This window comes from Monodon monoceros, unplaced genomic scaffold (genome assembly GCF_005190385.1).
Source record: "Monodon monoceros isolate NGI ecotype Baffin Bay Population unplaced genomic scaffold, NGI_Narwhal_1 Super_Scaffold_4, whole genome shotgun sequence".
In the NCBI taxonomy this organism is placed as follows: Eukaryota; Metazoa; Chordata; class Mammalia; order Artiodactyla; family Monodontidae; genus Monodon; species Monodon monoceros.
In genome coordinates, this window is record NW_021703781.1 from 81,674,698 (window position 1) to 81,693,634 (window position 18,937).

An 18,937-nucleotide genomic window follows, 5' to 3' on the forward strand; every position below is an offset into this window, starting at 1 on the left:
TCCCGGGACGTTGGCCAGTGGACGTGTCCAGCAGGAGGCCGGCCCAAGGTTCCCCGGATCAGGGCGAGGGCTGAGAAGTCAGTTTCAGAGGCCATCAGTGCCGGTCTCCTGGCCCATCCCGATCCAGACTCACCCTCCCTCCCCTGCAGGTAGCACGGGAGCCGGCACTGGCCCTGGCCTGAGAGCAACCAGGGACCCCGGTGAAAACGGCGCAAGCTGCGGGGAGGCCGGGGGCGGGGCCTGCAGCGCCACAGATAGGGTCTCGGCCTCTTCCCCCACGCGGGCACCTTAAGAGCGGGAGAGCCAGCTTACAGAGGCCCGCTGGGGACAGCCCTGAACGGGCCGAGGAAGAGGCTCTGGCATGTCAGCCGCTGCTCTGCAGGAGGGACCCTGACGCCCCTGCTGACGTCCAGGGTCCACGCACCTGGCAGAGAAGGCAGGGCTGCTGGGGACGGCCACGAAGCCAGCCTCGCCCAGATCAGCGCAGGGGCTGGGTGGCTGGTGGGCAGTGCTGGGCCCGGGCCTGCGTGGGGCTGGGCGGGGAGCACTTGAGGCAGCCCTCTGAGCAGTTAAGTATCTTTGCAGCTCTCCCCTTTAACTGCCACTGGAGTCCTGAGCCGCGGCAGGTGCCAAGGCGATCCCGTGGCCTGGGACTGGCGGGTGGCAGGGCTGGCAGGCGGGCCTCTGCTCTTCCCGAACCCGCCCGTTCCCTCGAGGCGCTGCTCCCCCAGGCCGCTGCCCACCCAGGGGACGCCTGGTGCCTGGGATGGAGTTCCCATTCCGTGCCCCCCGCCAAGGACTGGGACACAACTGGGTGACCTGGCTCGTGGTTGGACGCCCAGCGCGCGGCCCCCGTCGCCCCAGGGACTCGCTCAGCCCACAGCTGTCCCTCATCCTCTCGTCACTTGCCGATGACTCCAGAATTCGGGGTCCTCTCACTTCACCTGTGCCCTCGGAGCTGGGGTCACTGGAGGCTCCCGGCATCTGTCATCCAGGAGCTGTGCTGCTCCTGAAGAGGAGGCTTCTGTGACGGTCACCGTGTCCTCCTGGGTGGGCAGAGGGGGCCCCACTGCTTCCTCCGGAGAAGGTGCCCGGCACCTGGGCGGGAGCCTCTGCGTTCCCGGCTTGCCCGCTGCCCCCCCCCCGGCCCTCAGGCTCTGCCCTGTGCGGGCTCCCTCCCCAGAGGCCGCGGCGTGTCTGGGGGGCTCCCCACATTTCTCTTCCCACCAGGGCCCAGGCGGCTGTGAAGCTTGGGCTGAGGTTGACCTGTGGGTGGTGGGGCGGTGGGCGGGTGTGGGGACCTCAGCTGTGGTTCCCACCTCCCTGCACACCCCATGTGCTGTGCCCTCCGAGGTGCTGGCCGGTGCCGGCCGGGGGCACTGAGCCCTCCTCAGACCCAACTCCAGGCGGCCTCACTGTCATCCACAGGCAGAGGGGGGAGTGCGTCTCTGGGCGGAGGAGGCTGGGGGGTCTCTGGATAGACCCCGATGTCTCGACTAGAGCGGCGTGTTGCTGGGACAAGGTGACCCCCGCCCTGGGGTGCTGGCCTTCCTGGGGGCCCCGTTCTGCTCCATGGAATTGCCCGAGTGTGTGCTCCGCTGGGTCTGATGACGTATGAGTTTTCAGGGCTTGTTCATTTTCCTCTCATCTCGATAAATTAACAGAAGGAAAATCTTATTGAGAAAAACACAAATGCTTCTGATGTTTCTGTCAACTGCGTGGAATTTCTCAGGTGTAAGAAACTCCAGGCCCGTTGCCGGGCTCCCGTGTCCTGCTAGGAGCCCCTGCCTGGCGTGCGTCAGGTCAGCAGGCCGCCGGGCAGGGCCGCGGTGCCCAGGAGGCTGTGCTGTGGCTGCTCCCCTCCTGCTGGGCCTGCAGGCCAGGCCTTTAGCCTTATTGGAACACGTTTTGGGGGAGGGAATTAGTTTAAGACTGATTTCTCTTTCTTTTATTACCGTCACTTAAGGGCAGTCTAAACGTAATTACCATGATGGAGGCATGATGCAGTTCCAAATAATTACAGCCCACTGCACATAAAACCGACAGAACTTTCCCTGGTGGCTTGTGGGCGCTCTTGGCTTGGCGCGAATTCCACGTGCTGCCTCTGGGGGAAGCACTCCAGACAACGCGAGACCGTTTTTGAAAAGCAGGTCTGCGTCGTCAGTCGGGGCCGAGGCATTTTATTCCTCTTGCCCGTAGTGAGAAATTGGTTGTTTCCATACATCACAGGGGCTGTTCCAAGCTCTTATGAAAGATGAATTAATTTCACTAATGCTCTGAAGCCGGCCTTTCATGGGGAGGCTGGGTGGTGATAACCTTCCCGCAGCCTCCCTTTTCTCACCGTGATTTATGCCGTCTTTTAGTAGATGAAACCGCCTGTATTCGCCATCCATCTGCTGGTAAAGGAATCCTATTAACAGGGCATCTGAGCAGAGACTTAATATTGTCAGGTGAACGATGTGGCGGTCCCCCCCCACCGCCCCCGCCCAGACCCGGGCGTGACATGGTTCCCACTCCAGTGTGAGAGCCTCTCTGAGAACTGGGGTGGACACCCCCAGGGCACCCCAGCCACTGCCGTCCCGTCTGCCGTCGCCTGGAGCCTTGGGTGGCTTGAGAAGGCGGCCGATGACCAGTGAGCCTGGGAGCGTGCACTGGGCTGGGTAGAGGCAGAGGAGGCCCAGCCCCGCCCGCTTGCACCCCGCCTCCATTTGCTACGAGCACCTGCATCCGGAAGCTTCTGTGCTGGAGGCCCCAGCCTCCCTACGTGTGTGCTGACCACAGGCTGCCCTGCCGGCTGCTCCCAGGGAACCGGCCCAGACCCTGGTCCCGCTCCCGGAGGCTCGCCCTGAGCCCAGGACTCAGGCCGCCCTGTGCTGCAGCTCCTGGTTTCCGAATGTGCACGAGGGCACCAGGGTGGCGGCGCCTGCTTCCCACTCTCTGCAGGACGTGGCTCCAGACGGAAGACAAGTTGCTGGTTCTCCCGGAGAGGCTGTGGGGGGGCGGGGTGCCCTTGACAGCCGGTGTGCGTGGCGACCCCCTCCCACTCCCACTGCGGCAGTGGGAGAAGGCGACGGACCTTCGGGTGGATTTGACCGGGCCCACGTCCAGCCTGGCTCCCCTGCGGCCTGCCCCAGCGGGTGACCACTTGCCATGTGACCTTGGGTGCGATTCTCAACCTCGAGGGCTCCTGGGTCCCGCAGGTGCTGCGCTGAACAGCGGGCTGGATTCTGAACCAGACGTGGTCAGAGAGAGGGTCAGCGAATCAGCGGTCCGGTTGAGGACGCATCCGGAACTCAAGGCCGTGGTGACCTTGTGAGAGCAGTCTGGGCAAGGGGTGGGGTTAGGAGCCCACGGGGCGCCGAATGAACGGAGCAGAAGAGAGCGGAGCCCCTCGTGACGGCTGGCTGTCGGGGGAGTAGAAACAAATGGGACGGTGGTTAGGGAGGCGCGTGGAGAGCGCTTTAGCCGCTGAACTGTCTGCACGAAGTAAAGAAATGCGTGGCTGACCTGGGCCCCCACTTCCCTGGACATGGCCGTCAGCAGGCAGTGCTTTTCGCCGCGTCGGTCTCTGGGTCCCACCCGGCTACCATCTCCGGGACCACACGGTCTCCACCCTCTGCCCCCGCCTGTCACCACGGCACAGCCCCACATGCCCCCCGCCCGAGGACCAGTCCCTGTGCTCCATGGACGCTTGACACGCTGCCCTGGGATGTGGGCGGAGGGTCCCGGCGAAGACAGACGTTCCCTCCAGCACCGTAAAGTTTGCCACCAGGGATTCAGGAAGGTCCCCAGTGCCTCCCGCAGACTTGCAAGGGCTGCCGGGTGGAGCCCCACTCCCTAAACTGCTCAGGCCGTGAAGCTACCCTGTGCTGTGTGGCCATTTAAGTGAAAGTTGATTATGACACTGTCACACGCAGCCCCCAACACTGAACGTCCTTCGTCACGGAGCGGCTGCTGGGCAGCCCGGCTGCATCCCACCCTCCTCCCCTCCCAGCGTGAGCACGAGGGGCCGAGGTGGCTGCTGACGCTGGGCGGGGCAGGTGCCACCCCAGCTGCGGGACAGCAGGACGGGTGGCGGCTCAGCGAGGCTTCTCCCAGCTTCTCCAGCAGAAGTTCTTTTCTTTGAGGTGGGGTTGGTGGAGCAGAAGTAAAGATGGGGTTTCTGTGTCTGTCTGCCTCCCGGGGTCCCACACGGCTCTCTCGCGGCAATAACGCCGCAGGCCCCGAGCCTGCTAGTGGTGGCCTCTCCACACAGACCGCGCAGCTTCCTTCCGGCTCAGACGCATCCTGTCACCCGCCAGGCCTGCCAGCTGCGTAGGAGGTCTTTCTGGAGCCGCCGCTCGGGGCCCCCTGAACTTGGCCAAGGGCGTCCTCCTATCCACTGGGGCCCCCCATGGCCTGGCCGACTGAGCCCCTGCAGCTGGTCTGGGAGATGGTGGTGGTCGTGCCTCGTGGTCCCCTCCCTGCCCGCAGCCAGTGCGGAGCCCGTGTGGTCCCACTTTTCTCGGCGCCCCGACTGCCTGTGAGCCAGGCGTGCCCTCCTCCCCCCTCACTGCTGACAAGTGTGACCTGTTTGTTTTTCAGTGCAAGTGGTCGAGGAAAGGCTTCATCCGGACGAGGTGGTGCCTTGCGGACTGGTACGTCCACCGTGGTCCCCTGCGTCCCAGGACGCTCCCCCTTTAGCACTGCGGGGGGCACTTCCGTCAAAGGCTGCCCGACCTGACCCGACCCTCTACTCTTTGACCCTTTTTGTTCTGGCGACTCCGTGTGACACAGAGCGCGATTGCCGGGCACGTGACTCTGGTGTCCCAGCACTCACTCCCACCTGCCCCCCATCCCGTGGGTGCCCCGGCAGCCGCTCCCCACGGCGGCCCCCCGCTGCTGCATCCAGCAGCGGGTCCTGCTTCCCTGACGTGCGCTTGGCCACCTGGGGTCGGGCCCGGGGGACTGAGGCCACGGTCTGCACCGTGAGGTCCTGGGGTTGGGGTGTCTCCCTGGGGAGAGGCCCGACCTGCCGCTAGCTGACCGCTTGTTCAGGCCAAGGCTGCAGCCCATCCTCAGGAGCTGCACTCCCGTCAGGTGCCAGCGTCAGCCAGTGACCGCGGCCCCCCTGCTATTTCCACGCGGGCCCCTCCTTGGGGCCACGCAGGTCAGGGCGTTCCCTGAGGCCAGAGTCCCAGAGCGTGAGAGGGAGCTGAGACAGCCGCAGCCTTCCTGACCTGACCCCCCAACTCCTGCCCTTGTCCTTAGTCCCACGGGCCCCCCCGGTGCAGCGTGGGAGGGGCACGGGGTGGCCGCCTGGGGTCAGTGGTCCTCATGAGGCCATAGGAGAGAATTCGAGCTCTTTATCTGGCCCGGGACAGTGCTGTCAGGTCAGCGCACGTGTCTCACTGGATCGTGGGGCCCGGTGGTCCCAGCTCTGCGGATGGCCCCCACCTCGCTGTGCGGCAGACAGGCTGCAACGATGCCCCAGGGCTCCCTGGGCACGAGAGGCTGACAGGCCAAACCCGCCTCGCCACGTCCCTGCAGAAGCCCAGGCGACACTGGGCTGCTGGGGTTTCCCCAAGGGTTTTCCAAGGGCTGTGAGCTTGGGGCTGCTTCTAGAGAGTGAAATGAATCCCTTAGTGACCCCCATGGCATGGGGACCCCATGGTGAGCACTGGGCGGCACAGGGGGCTTCGGGCTGTAGCACCAGCTGCCCGCGGAGGGAGCTAAGGCCTGGGGAGGGGCCTTGTCCCCCCTCCCCCCTCCTGTCGCCCCTTCCCCGGCCTCCCTCCCGCTCCCCCCGCCCCCCGTTCTGAGGAAAGTTCCTGGGATCCTGTGTAGGTCCCTTTCTTCAGAGAAACAGCTCCCTTTTCCGTTGGCCGAGTACCGTGTCCGTGTGGGGACTTCACTGTGTGAGGGCTCCAGGTCTTGTGTGTCCTCTCTGACCACACCTCGGGGCAGGACACGCCTGGGCAGCGTGGGTGCACCTGCTTTGAGGAGCCAGGTGGGGCGGCATGGGGGGCTGGCCCAGGCGGCCGGGCAGCTCCAGCCCTCCTCCGAGCTTCCTGTCTCTGTCCCCACAGTGCCTTCGACTTGGTGAACATCCATCTTTTCCACGATGCTTCCAACCTGGTTGCCTGGGAGACCAGCCCTTCTGTGTACTCGGGGATCCGGCACAAGGCCCTGGGCTACGTGCTCGACAGGTGGGTACTGAGGGGGGCCTCCCCCCGCCCACCTCCTGGGAGGAGCGCGGCTTGCTCTTTAAGCCATTTTTCCTATTTACCAAAAATACAAAACTTGCCAATGTCGACCCAGGGATAATGCACAAAGCCCGACCCCTGCCCCAAGGCTCCCGTTATCCCGTCCAGACGCGCTGGACAATGGGTGGCCTCACTTTCTTTTCCGTCTTGGGGGGAAGATGAGCCATGGCAGACGGAGGTCTCCTTTGGCCTGGGGTCCCGCTGGCCGCGGGCTGAGTCTTCCCAGACTCTGGCCCACCCGCCGGGCTCCGGCTGTAGGCCCCTTGGAGCGGCTGGCCGGGCAGGTCTGCCCTGCCCGGCGGAGCGCCGCCTCCCACACCGCTCTGCCCCAGCTTCCCGGCCCGGCTGCGGGCCCCTGTCCAGAGGGGAGGCAGCCTCAGTGGTCGTCAGAGTGCGCGAGTTCCTCCCATCACCTGCCCAGGCTCCCAGCACACCCCTCCGACCGCCCTGGCCCCCGCCACAGCTGGTTTTCAGGACCCTCCCCCCTGGGCCCTCTGAGGCCCCACTCTGTCTGCGATGGTCTCATGTGACCTCTCACGGGGTCGCCGCTGATGGGCTGTCATCTGGGAAAGAAAGGGAGCTCCTCACACCCAATTAACAGGCTGCGTTGGGCCCTGATTTGCCGGAGTGCGTCCAGCGGCCGAGTCCTCAGCTGGAGTCCTCTCCCACCAGCGCCCGTGCCCTAAGTGGGGCCTTTGGTCCGCTTGGGCTTGGGGCGGGGTCTCAGCTCTCCCCAGGACCTCGCCAGCCTGCCCAGACCATGAGTTGTGCCTGTTCTTTCTGTGCGCGCTCGGCTGAGACGCGCCCTGGATGGAGCCGGAAGGCCAGGAGCCTGTCCCCATGCCACCAGTCAGCGGGACGAGACAGTGGCCACCAGTTCGCCTCCGGGCTGCCGGAGATCAGGCCCCTTGCCCCATCTGAGGCCCCCACGTGGGGGACACGGGGGTCTGCTTGCCCTCACCCTGTCTGCAGCCAGGCGCCAGCATCGCCCAGTCTGTGCTGAGGCCCTGGGCTGTCCGCCCTCACGGCACCGGCCTGACGCGCACGGTGCCTTGGTCCGGGAGGAGGCCCAGGAGCGCGTGCGGTCACATCAGACTTGGGAGCGGCCCTCCTGGGAGGGCTCATCTCGCAGCGGCCAGACCGGCCTCCCGGGGCTGCTCGGCTGGGGCGTGGCTGGGGCCCTGCGGTCCCCGGGCCCTCTCTGGGGCCTCCTTTGGGGCCGGAGCCGGCTGGATGGGGAATGAGCTGGGCTTGGCGGCTGTGGTCAGGTCGTCAGACGGATGGCCTGAGGATGTGTCACTGCCCCAGACCGCCTGTGCTCTGCGGCCCCCGGGAAAGCGGCCTCTGGGTTTCGGGCCCTTCCCCAGCTCTGCGTTCCCATGAAGGGCTTCTGTGGGGCGCTCAGCCAGCCGCATCCGGACCTCCACCGCGCGGGGCCGGGCCGCCCGCACAAAGGGCCGCTCTGTCGGCGGTGAATGACGGGCCGCCCTTTCATCGGGGATGCTAACCTTTTGGCAGCCACCAGCAGACCGCATTCTCTCTGCCGATTGGGAGGACAATGCCATGCTGGCCCTTTGAATGGACGCTGCCACCAACAGTTTCCCATTCAGGGCGTTGGGAACCTCTGGGAACATTGTCTGCGGCCGGCGTGGACGCAGGGAAACAGTGCGGGGTCCAAGGGGAGCCCGCCTTCCCGGCTTAATCTCTCCGTAAAGCCTCGCAGGCTCGCGTTTCCATCCAAGTGAGGGTGTCAGGCCCAGGAAAGGTGGCACGTCAGCCCAGGTCCTGTCCCCACAAGGTGGTGGGGGGACCTCGGGTTAAAACCGAGAGGCACCCGGTGCTGTGTTTGCAGTTTTTCTGTGAATCCAAGATTATTCCAAAATAAAAAGCTTATTTAAAACAAAACAAAACAAAACAAAAAACCCTGAGAGTCAAACTCTCGTCTGAAGTGTGTGAACTTTCAGAATTGTTTACGCTACGAGCAGCGCCCGCCATGCATGTCCCCTGCAGAGCACCACGCCCATGACGCCCTTGCTGTGACGGGCTTAGTGGGAAGGATTCCCCTTGGAGACGTTGGAAAATAGGATTTCCAGTGTTAATAAAGGGCGGCCAGTGGGTTCGTCTGGGTTTTTATGGTAAATTATAACTGATGTTTTTGTGCAATAATTTTTTGCTTTAAATCTCTTGTTCTGGGACTTCCCTGGCGGTCCAGTGGTTAAGACTCTGTGCATCCAATGCAGGGGGTGTGGGTTTGACCCCTGGTCGGGGAACTAAGATCCCACGTGCCGCAAGTCGGGGCCAAAAAAAAAAAGAAAATTACAAAAAACCTCTCGCTCTGCAAGGTTAAAAGAAGACAAACCTCTAATTAGCAAAGGGCGTCAGGCTCAGAGACGCTGCAGTGGGCTGTGTTGGGGCCTCTGCGCGGGGCCTGGGGTCCTGTCTGCCTGGAGGGGTGGCTCAGACCCTCCTCGGGGCTCTGGGGGGCTGTGTGTGCCGCGTGCACCTTTGTGCCCCCGTGGGGACAGGTGGTCCCTCTCCAGGCGCACAGTCGCGCTCCTGGGGAACGTTTGGGGCATTAACTCAGCAGCAGGGACTGCAGCTCACACAGTCCTTCCTGGACTCTCCCAAGCTTTCGGCCGTGAAGTGAGATTTTTTTTCCACAAGTGACAGGGTTCTTGTGTCTCCCTATGCAATGCGGCTGGGCCAGGTCCTCAGGAACATTTTTACATCACAACTGTGAAATCTCGGCATAAAGCGCCCCTTTGTCCCCCAGTATCTCTTCACAAATACAGTCCATTGTCACAGCGCTGAAGTTAATTTGATCAACATTGGGACATTTAACTTTTATGTCCGGTCAAAAGAGTTGTTTCATGCTCATTTTGGGCTTTCAAAGAAAATGATTGCCAGAAAAATAATGCTGCCCGGAACAATTCGGAGCAATTAGTTTCCCAGGGCGCGGCGGTGTGATGCGGCCGCCACACAGCTCCCCTTTGTCGTTCTGCGGGCGGTCATCCGTCAGCTGTCAGCTGCTCAAAGACCCTCGTCTCAGGGTTTCTCTTAGGGCCGTTCCCAGAACTCGCCTCGCTGGTCAGCCAGCAGAAGAAAAGCCGCCGGTCTCCAGGCAAAGACAGGCTCGGTGCTAAGGATGCGGGTCATCGGGACGCCCCACGTGGCCGGTGGCCCCGAGAGCGGGCTCTGGTGCCTGTGGCCCCCACCTCCCCACTCAGGCGTCCCTCAGCCTGCGGGCCCAGGTGGCCACTGTCCTGTGTCTGTTTGGAGCCCAGCTCAGACGCAGGAGTCCCGGGCCCACCAGGCAGCGTCCTCGCCGCCCCAGCTCCTCCCCAGCCGAGGGCTGGGCTCCTGCGTGCTCCTGGCGTCAGGCATCCAGCGAGGTGTGGAAGGCTACGATGAAAGTCATGCGCCCTCCGCTCGGCAGTGTCAGGTTTACGTTTTTCCGTGCTTGTCCTTCTGTCCAGAAGTGAAATGAGGGTGCCGTCGGTGCCCCTGTGTTCTCTGTCCTGAACCCTCGTCGTACCCGCCCCCCCACTCTGCCCCCCCGCCGTCTTGATCCAGTGCCCGTCTTTCCTGGACCCCGTGCACATCCCTGGACCGCTTGTGTGTGTTAACATGTGTGCAGTATTGTATATGTTTTTATTGCATGTTTGCATCCTCTGTTGTTTTGGGGGATGCAGGCTTCCGTGAGCCCCTTACATGATATCCTGGAGTGTCACGTGAACGGCAGCACAGGCACCTCCCTCTGTGGCTCGTATCGTGGGTTTGTCACTCCCACCCTCCAGCTGCATGTCCCTCGTGGCAGCTCCGTCCGTGCTCGTCCACCATCTTGCTGGCCTTCGTTTGCGGTGTTCTCAGGGCTTCGCTAGCATTCAGGACGTCTCGTCCTTCTCCGCCGGACTGTGGCCCCGCCAGCTGCGTGCTCACCCGGGCTGGGGACCGCGGGGTGGTCTGCATCTCCCGAAAGCCGCTGACATTCAGCATTGTTTCCGACGTTCTTTGATATCAAAAGTCTTAAAGCCTCCCTCGGCTTTCTGAGCTTCCAGCTCTTGTTTTCTCTTCCGGGTACGCGGGGGAACTGAGGGGCCCCAGGAGGCTACGGGTCTTCTCTGCTTCTCCGGCTCGTGGTGGCATCTGAGCAGAAAAGGCGTATTTAATATTATGATGCTATTTAAAGAACGAATGAGAGAACTGCTGACAGGAAGCTCAGCCTTACGCCTGCAGGAGGTCTCCACCCACAGCCCTGCCCTGGAGACCGTTGTCATCAAAGGGAGCATGGACATCCAGAGGGTGACAAACAGCGATTTGATTGAGAAGTGCCGGCCATGGTGGGGCCTGAACCCCTCCTGTTCCCCCCGACAGAGGCAGCCTCGTGGGCTGGAGGACATCTCGGTGCACAGACAGGAAACTCAGGCCCAGGCTGGAGCCGGACCAACCGTGCAGATTACTGGAGAGCCCGCGGCCACAAAGCACTTCGTTGCCCTCACCTCTGGAGGCCACGGGTCTGGGGTCAGGGGCCGGCGTGGTCCGGCTCTGGAGAGACCCCTTCTTGCTGGACGCCGCTGGCTGCCTTCTTGCTGTGTTCTCAGGTGGCAGAAGAAGCCCTGGTGCCTCTTCTTACGAGGACACCTGTCCCATCGGGTCAGGGCCCACCCTCATGGCCCCATTTGACCTGGATCATCTCCTGAGCGCTCCGTCTCCAGTACTGCCTCAAGGGGCTGGGCTTCCACGTAAGACTGCAGGGACAGTCCAGCGCCCGCGGGGCCTCATGGCCTCATTCCAACAGCCGAGCTCCGGCCACCAGCCGGCTGAGACCAGAGGGGCATTTCAGAACCGGGCGCGGTCCCTGCGAGCTTACGGAAAAGAGTGGGTTCTGTAACCAGCCACAGCGGCTGTCCCGGCGCTCTCCATGTTCTGCGGCTCGAGGGTGTGGCCTTATTGTGCTGAGACTCCCCCTGGTCCACCCCACGCAAGTGGCTGAGGGTTCGTGTGTCACCCGTGCTGGGGAGCCCTGGGCCCAGCCCCAGGGTGCCTGCTGCTGCAGGAGGCATGGGTGACCTCACAGGTCACTGGGGCGCCAGGCCTGGGTAGACGCCGGGCTGGAGGAGCGCGTGGTGCCGGCTGGCGGGGCGCACGTGTCGCTGGGACTCGGCTCAGGCTCCATCCCTCAGATGTGTCCTTCCTGCCTTCACATGGGATCCTCCTCCTCTGTCTCTGCCTCAGGGGCGTCTGGGACAACCCACCTCCCCACAGGCTCCCTCGTGCCTGCAGCTGTCACAGTAGGGGACTGCCCCCCGGGGCTGCCAGCCCCACCGGCCCAAGCCCGAGGCCAGCACGCGGGGCAGAGTGAAGCGTGCAGTCCTGAGAATAGCTTCCAGGAAGGTCGGTCTGTAGAAGGCAGCTTAGGTGCACGTGTGATAAACCCTTCGATCTGATGCTTTAAGACTAAGGGAAACTCCAAAGACCCTGAAATCAGCGGCCAGTCGTAGGAACCTCCTGCCGTCCATGCTTCGCTATTTCAACTTGTTTGACCTGAGCACATGGCCTCTCCCAGATCTGAGACGAAACCTGAGGTCGGTTTCCACCATGTTCAGTAGCTAAAAATAACAAAGGAAGGACCCTGGAGTGCAGCCTGGTGGGCAGGCCCAACGGCCCCTCGTCTGCCCCTCCGCCCGGCGTCCTGTCCAAGGCCCGAGCCGCCCCCGGTAGAAACGTGTGACCTCAGGTATTCGATCTGTGGCCCCTTCAGGGCTGTCGCCTCTGCCATCGGGCTCTTCAAGCCGCGAGGCGTCCTCGGCCCCTTCCTTCCGCACAGGCAGCCTGAGCGGGTGGGGACCCTTCGTCACAGCAAGGTTCCTCGCGTCATGAAATCGCCCGTCAAAACAGAAAGAGACTCCGTTCTCAGGGCCTAAAGCATTGATTTTTATGGCTCTTCTTGTAATTCTCTTTCTGAATTAGGCACATGGTATTGATGTGGACCTACTTTTTAATCATAATAGCTACTGACAAGGTAATTAATTTTAAAACAACGCTTCTTTCCTGCTGGCCCAAATGGCACTATGTTGAAATTAAAAGTGAGGGCTGTGGGCCGCGGTCTGGCACTCGGACGACTGCTTCCCCGTGACAGCCCTTCCATCTCGCCTCGGACGGCGATGTTATTAATGGGCTCAGGCCATTACATCAAAAGGAGCAGGGCACGGGAAGATGATAAAGTTTAGGGTTTTAATGATAGAATTACAAGACCCGAGACAAGCTGATGAAATCACGTCACCTGTCACCGCGGGCCACCCCGTCCGTCACCAGAAAGAGGCCGCGGGGGCCGGGTTCCAGGAAGGCCGCCAGATGCAGCATTCTCTCCCTCCGAACCCCCAGAGCTCTTTAAAGTTGATTTAGTCCCATATTAAATCTGAAATTTGTTATCTTTTAAAAAGGAAATTACCTCTAAACGGATTCTGCCATTTAATTAGCCAAATAGTCTTTTGCTTCCCTGGTGCAGTGTCGGCCGTCTGCACTGCTTCCTGGTCCCTTGTTTCCCGCCCATCCGTCAGGGCGAGGACGGTCAGCCGGGGTCAGCCGGGCTCATGCTTCACCCAAATCGTCTGATGCCCGCCCGCCTCCACATGCCTCCCGGGAAACCGCCCGCGTGGGGACTGGGGCCCAGGCCTGGGCCGGACCTCCTGCGCGTCCCTCGTGGCCCCCTGGAGCAGGAGAGCTAGTGTGGCCGTGACCTCCAGCGCCCTCAGGCACCTTCCAAGGCTTCGACCCCAGGAAATGTGGATCTCCAGCCTTTCCTGCCGCAGGGCTGGAGCCCGGCTTTCCAAGCCAAGATTTAAAGCAAATGCTCTGGCTCGAGAAATAGTTCAGGATCGAGGGGCGCTGTGAGCGCTCTGGCCTCGCGTCTGAGCCGTGTCCGCGTCGCCTTGCTCAGGTGTCGCGTGTGACCCGACACCACGTTAAGTGTAAGAAGCCGCGAGAGAGCAGCCGGTTCGCCTGTGAATGCAGAGGTTTTTCCACTTGCCACACCGACTTTTCTCGAGGACCTTGTGCCCTGGGCTTCTTAATAAACAGAAGCTGATACACCCTCAGGATAAAATGTGTAGGTTTAAAGTGGACATTTAAAGTGTTTCTGCCCAGGAAGCGTGACAACTCGCCCTCCTTGCTTCAGCAAATCAAGTCGAAGCTTCGGTTTGGTTTAGTTTTTCTTAAAAAAATAAATAAAAAGAACGAAAGAAAAGAGAAGTCCCCTTGAGTGGCCTGAGGTCCGAGTGGCGGTGGTGAGGAGGTGCCGTGCGACCGCTGAGCCCAGACCTCGCGGGGTCCCAGGCGCGGTGTCAGCTTGCTCCCCAGCCCCTTGCCCCGGGGACACCCCAATGGGCACGCCCCAGGCTCCTGTTTGGAGGCAGCCTTGCTGGGCCGGGGGCGCAGGGGGAGGGGGCTGAGGCCGGGAGGTGCCCCCGAGGGCCTCCAGGCGGGCTGGGGCCGACGGGCCTCGGGGAGCTGCAGGGACTGGCGGTCCTTGCGCTGGGGCTGCGCGGCTGCTGGGCGCAGAGCGGTGACGTGGGGTCCCAGAGCCGTGAGGCTGGAGGGTGAGGCACAGGCCCTGGGGCCGCAGGCGTCTCTGGCCTCCGCACACAGCCAGAGTCACTTGGCAGGGCTGCAGTGAATAGCTCCGTTTGGGGTTTTTTAAAGAGCAGTGTGGCGGAGCCCCGGTGGTTGTGTCTCTCTCATCCACTCACTGGTCCTGGGAGGCGGGGCCGGGAGGGACATTGCTGCTTCTCCTTTCCTGGTGGGGCTTGTGCTCTGGGTCCCCCTCCCAGAAGATGGGCGACCACGGAGTCCGTGCCCCGACGGGACACCCTGTCGGCCTTTCCAGGAACCTGTGCAGGTTCTCTGAGGTATTTTCTTCTTCTAAAGCTTAAGGGCAGAAGAGATTAACTTTCTTCAAGATGGCTTGGATAGCCTCCTGCTGACAGACAGTCGATGGGGGTGGGTTCCTCCCCCTCCCCCGCAGGTGCCAGGCGGATGGGACGGGGTGGGGTACACGGCCGGTCCTAGATGTACGGCAGCCCCAGGGCTGACCCACCAGCCTCCCTGTATTTTCATCCCTGAGCGATGTCTCCTCCACAGAAAGACTTAACTTTTTTTTTTTCTTTTTTTGCTGTACGCGGGCCTCTCACTGTTATGGCCTCTCCCATTGCGGAGCACAGGCTCCGGACGCGCAGGCTCAGCGGCCATGGCTCACGGGCCCAGCCGCTCCGCGGCACGTGGGATCCTCCCGGACCGGGGCACGAACCCGTGTCCCCTGCATTGGCAGGCGGACTCTCATCCACTGCGCCACCAGGGAAGCCCAGAAAGACTTAACTTTTCACACAAGAAGTGACGTCACTTGTCATCTGCACCGTTAATGACAATCTGTTAAAATACGTCCTTTGTCTTCAAATTCGCATGTGTGAGAATCAATCCAACTAAACAGGAAAACAAGACTTTTTGTGGAATTTAGCTCCGTGATACAGCAATTAACATGCAAGAAAATATGAAAACAGCTGAGACAATTCCTAGAAGAACTTCAACAAGCAGGGCTTCCCCATGAGAAGTCCTATGATTTAAAAGCAACAGGAATAGATAAAAGATCTGCAGAAAAGGAGAGTCTCAAAAAGACCCATGTAATCTAGGGACTCCTGTTCTGTACACACTCAAGGGGAAGAGGATTGAATGTTTAATAAAGGGTTTGGATCAGTCGACTGTTGGGAAAATCGATAAACTAAGACCCCTTCTTCACACGTAATTCCAGATGGATTAAAGTCTGCACTACAGACTCTGCCAGGAAGATGAGAGAAGGACTTGTCGGGAATCAGCCTTGGGGGGAGAAGGGCCAGCAGCTGGGGGGACGTGGGTGTGTTTCCTGCGTGAAAATTAAGGCTCGTGCGTGACAGGTACCGTGAGCACAGACAGCATCGCCATCACACTTCACAGGGAAACTCTTAGAGTTGAAAAAGCAGGAGGCAAGGAACCAGAAAGGAAAGCAGGCCAGGCGCGAGCAGAAGCCACCAGCTTGCCGTCCCCGGGGGTGCGGACGGGACTGTCCCTCCAGCCCAGCGGCCACCGTCGTGAAACAGCAGTGATGTCATCGCTGTCAGTCACCTTTCCTTTCTCAGGCTAATGCGTCAAGTTGGGAAGGCCACTCCAGGGTTGGGGGCATGCCTGCTCCCTCTGCACTGGGGGCCGGACGGGGCAGGGCCGGTGGCACCCAGGTTTCTCGGTGCCGGCCAGATATTTCTGAGTCGATCTGGGTGAGGGGTGCTCCCGGCTTTGTCCGCCTTTAATATTTATTTTCTCAGAGTCCATCGCAGCACGTGGGCCATGGGGGCGGCACCCCACGCTGTGCCCGTGGGCCCTGCTGCTCCGTCTCGGCGGGGGTGTCAGTGCAGCCACCAATGGGCGGTGGAACTGGGGACCTGGGTCACTGAACCTCCCTTCCCTTCTGCCCAGACCACACGTCTGCTCTGCGGGCTGTCTCGTTAGCTGTGGTTCGCATTCCGCTTTGAGTTGGAAGTGACCCGCACTTGGCTTCCTTTGCCCTTGAGGCCAGTGCAGCCGGGACCCTGCTGCCACCAAGGGCGGGGAGGGCGTGGGGGAGTGAGTGAGCCGAGGATCGGGCTTGGGTGGTGTCCTGGCCTCTTACCGGGGAAGAGAGGTCTGTACGGGGCCGGGGTGGGGGTGACACTGACATATCACTGTCACGTTTGCCGTGTGTGCATTTCTCAGCTGAAAAATCTCTATGAAATACATTGTGATTGATTTAAAATACGTGGAAAAAGTTTTTTGAGCCAGGCAATACTTAGCTTAAAAAAAAGACATAGTCACTCTCACTTTGTAGCTTCCAAACATCCACGTGGGGATGAGCTACAACGCTGAGAATGAGGTCAGGTGTCCACCACCGATGGGAGGAACCATCCACGGACCAGACGGAGGCGTCCTGGGCTCATGTGGGTTGCCCGCTCCTGGCTGCTCTCCTGTGTCTGGCGTGTGGCGTGGCCCTTTTCCTTTCCTGGCGCAGGCTGTCGTTGCCCGCCAAACGTGGTTTTCACGGCCCCGGCCCAGCGGATGGGACCGCGCTGGCGCACACCTCAGTGCTGGCAAGCTAGGAGCCGTCTGGGGAACACGTGTTGATCACGGTCACTGGGGTGCAAGCGTCCTTCAGCAGGAGGCGGTGGGAAATGCGTGGTGGGGCGCCCGGGGAGAGGCCGGGCGTGGCGGGCGTCGTGCCTCAGTAACCCCCTCTGCTTCTCTCCTCCCAGAATCATTGACCAGCGATTCGAGAAAGCGTCCTACTTTGTCTTTGGCGATTTCAACTTCCGGCTGGATTCCAAGTCCGTGGTGGAGGTAGGCCACGCCGGGAGCCTCACGCGTGTTCGGTCATGTTGGGAAGACAGCGGAAGCCCGTGATCCTCGACGGGCGCGTTCCCACTGTCCTGCTCACTGGTTCTATTTAAGGCAGAAACTCCTAATGGAGAACGTTTTACTGTCAAAAGGGGGCTGTTATGGGAGCCCCTCCGAAGGAGTAGTTGGGTAGTGGTTGGGTCACTCAGCACATGTGTGCTGAGCCTGGAGATTCCTCTGTTGACGGTCGGGAGAGGAAAGAGGAGGAAGCTACCTGTGAGAAGGCAGCCCCTGGTCAGCTGTACGCGCCAGTTCCCCCCAGCTGTGGGAATCTCCTGGGTGCCCTCAGGCCCCTGGGTGACGCTCCCGCTGAGTAGCAGGCGCAGGTGGGAACCTGGATGGGCACCAGCCGCGAGGCGACCGGGTCGGAAGGCCAGCTCGTCGGCCCCACCAGGTCCCGCCACGTGGCCTGGAGCGCGGTCTCCTCTGCGTGGGGCCGGCTTCTCCCAGAGGGTCTGCGGCCCTGAGCCCCGCTGCCGCGCCTGCCCCACTCTCCTGGGGCCGCAGTGCTGACGGCAGGGCCCCCGGCCGCAGCGAAGGGGGCCTGTCAGCCGCCCAAGGCGAGCGGGTCCACCCAGGCCCAGGTGCAGGAGGGAGACCACAGCGTGCAGGGTCCAGCCCAGGCCTGTCCAGAGCAGGGCACACACAAGCGTGTGCCTGCAGTGATGGTGGAAACAGCAGGGGGAGACCCCGGTGGCCCCCTCTTGTCATCTTCCTTTGGCGTCTCAGGTACAAGTAATCCTCCCTTCTCGGCAGAAGATTCTGTCTTAAAACTGAGCAGTGAGAGGCGCCTGAGTGTGGGGAGGGGGCCTTCGACCACTCGGAGTGTTTTCAAATAGACAAATGAATTCCACTGAGGACCATAAAATCCTGCGTTTGGTTCTGCTGACTTTTCCCCTCCTCATTTTGAGTTTGGCTCAATCAGCAACCTGGATCCAAGGTCCCATGGGTTCCGTGCCTTTGAGCCGTGGGTGCGATGCCCGCCTGTTGAAATCCGCCAGTGCACGTGTGATGCTGTGAGGGGCGTGGGGAGCCCGGCCCAGTGCCCGCAGGCCAGGCGCCCTCACCAACAGTGCCTCCTCTGGTATTTTAGCCGTGCTGGTTTTGCTGGGGTGAGCCCCCGAGCGCAGGTCACTTCCAGCTGGTACTTGGGCCCAGTGAGCCTGCTGTGCTGGAACGGCCTCTCTGCTCGCCCGAGGGCCCCGTCTAAGGGCCCTGGACAGACCGGAGCCGATGGACGGGAGCCGCCAGCCGCAGGCACATTGGGAAAAGGTCCGGGAGGTTTCCAAAGTGGCCTTTTCTTTGCCAGCAGAACAAATGCCACAAAAAGGGCAGCGGCTCTGGACGCAGGCAGAATTGTCACGGGACGTGTGGCGCGTGCGGGGCTCCGGTTTCCATGGGGGGCGCCGAGCAGGGCGCGTGGCCGGCGGCGGGGAGGCTCCTGCAGAGTCGTGATTTCCTTTTCTTACTGAGTGGGAAGCGGGAGGACACGGCCCTGGGCGTGAGCGGGCGTGAGGGGGGCGTGAGCGGAGCTGGGCCGACTACGCACGGTCGTGACACGTGTGGCTGCCGCTGATCATGTGACCCCCTCCCCTTCCCCAGACTTCTCTGCCCAGCGCCCTTTCTCCTGACCCTTCACCTTCAGACCTTGGCTTCACCTCAGGGACTAGTCCCATCCCCTAGAGGAAGGACTCCTGCCACACAGTGACCGCACGGGTGGCCGGTGCTGGCCAGGGTCCTGATGGACCCTGGACTCGGCCAGGGAGGCGCTGCTCGCGGCTGGGCGGCTCCATCCTTCTGTGTTTCCTCCCAGAGTTGGCAGCCCGGCCCCGTATCATCAGGACGTCGGGGCTGGTGGTACAGGACCCACGGCCACACGTCCTTGACCGTGAGTGAGAGGGGGCAGAGCCTGAGCAGGGACGTAGGCGCTCACTTCCTGGTCAGTAACAGCCCGAGGTCGTCCCCCGAGCAGCAGAGCTTTGAGGGCCAGACCGCGGAGGAGGGAGAGGGCTCGCCCCCGCGTACTGAGGGGCTGCCTGGTCTGTGGATCCACAGTGAGACCCCCGATGGGCGCATTGTTCTGAAGGCCACCCGGGGGCCCCAAGCGTCTCCAAGGACCAACAGCCTGAAGGTTCCAGGCCAAAAGCCTCGATATTTGGTGGACTGCCCAGGTTTTAATAAGTTCCTCTTCCTTCAGGAAAGTACAGGGAATCTTCGTTCTTGAGCGCTTTTCCAACTAA

General features: G+C 61.7%; 1 protein-coding gene across 4 annotated transcripts in view; it reads left to right on the plus strand.

The window, feature by feature from the left end:
- INPP5A (inositol polyphosphate-5-phosphatase A) overlaps positions 1-18,937 on the plus strand; it is a 182,643-nt gene that overhangs the window by 130,666 nt on the left and 33,040 nt on the right. For all 4 annotated transcript variants that reach the window (XM_029245171.1, XM_029245170.1, XM_029245172.1 and 1 more), the window contains exons 7-9: positions 4,585-4,637; positions 6,069-6,188; positions 16,556-16,640. In XM_029245171.1, the coding sequence (XP_029101004.1) occupies positions 4,585-4,637; positions 6,069-6,188; positions 16,556-16,640 (258 nt within the window). The remainder of the gene's footprint in view (positions 1-4,584; positions 4,638-6,068; positions 6,189-16,555; positions 16,641-18,937) is intronic.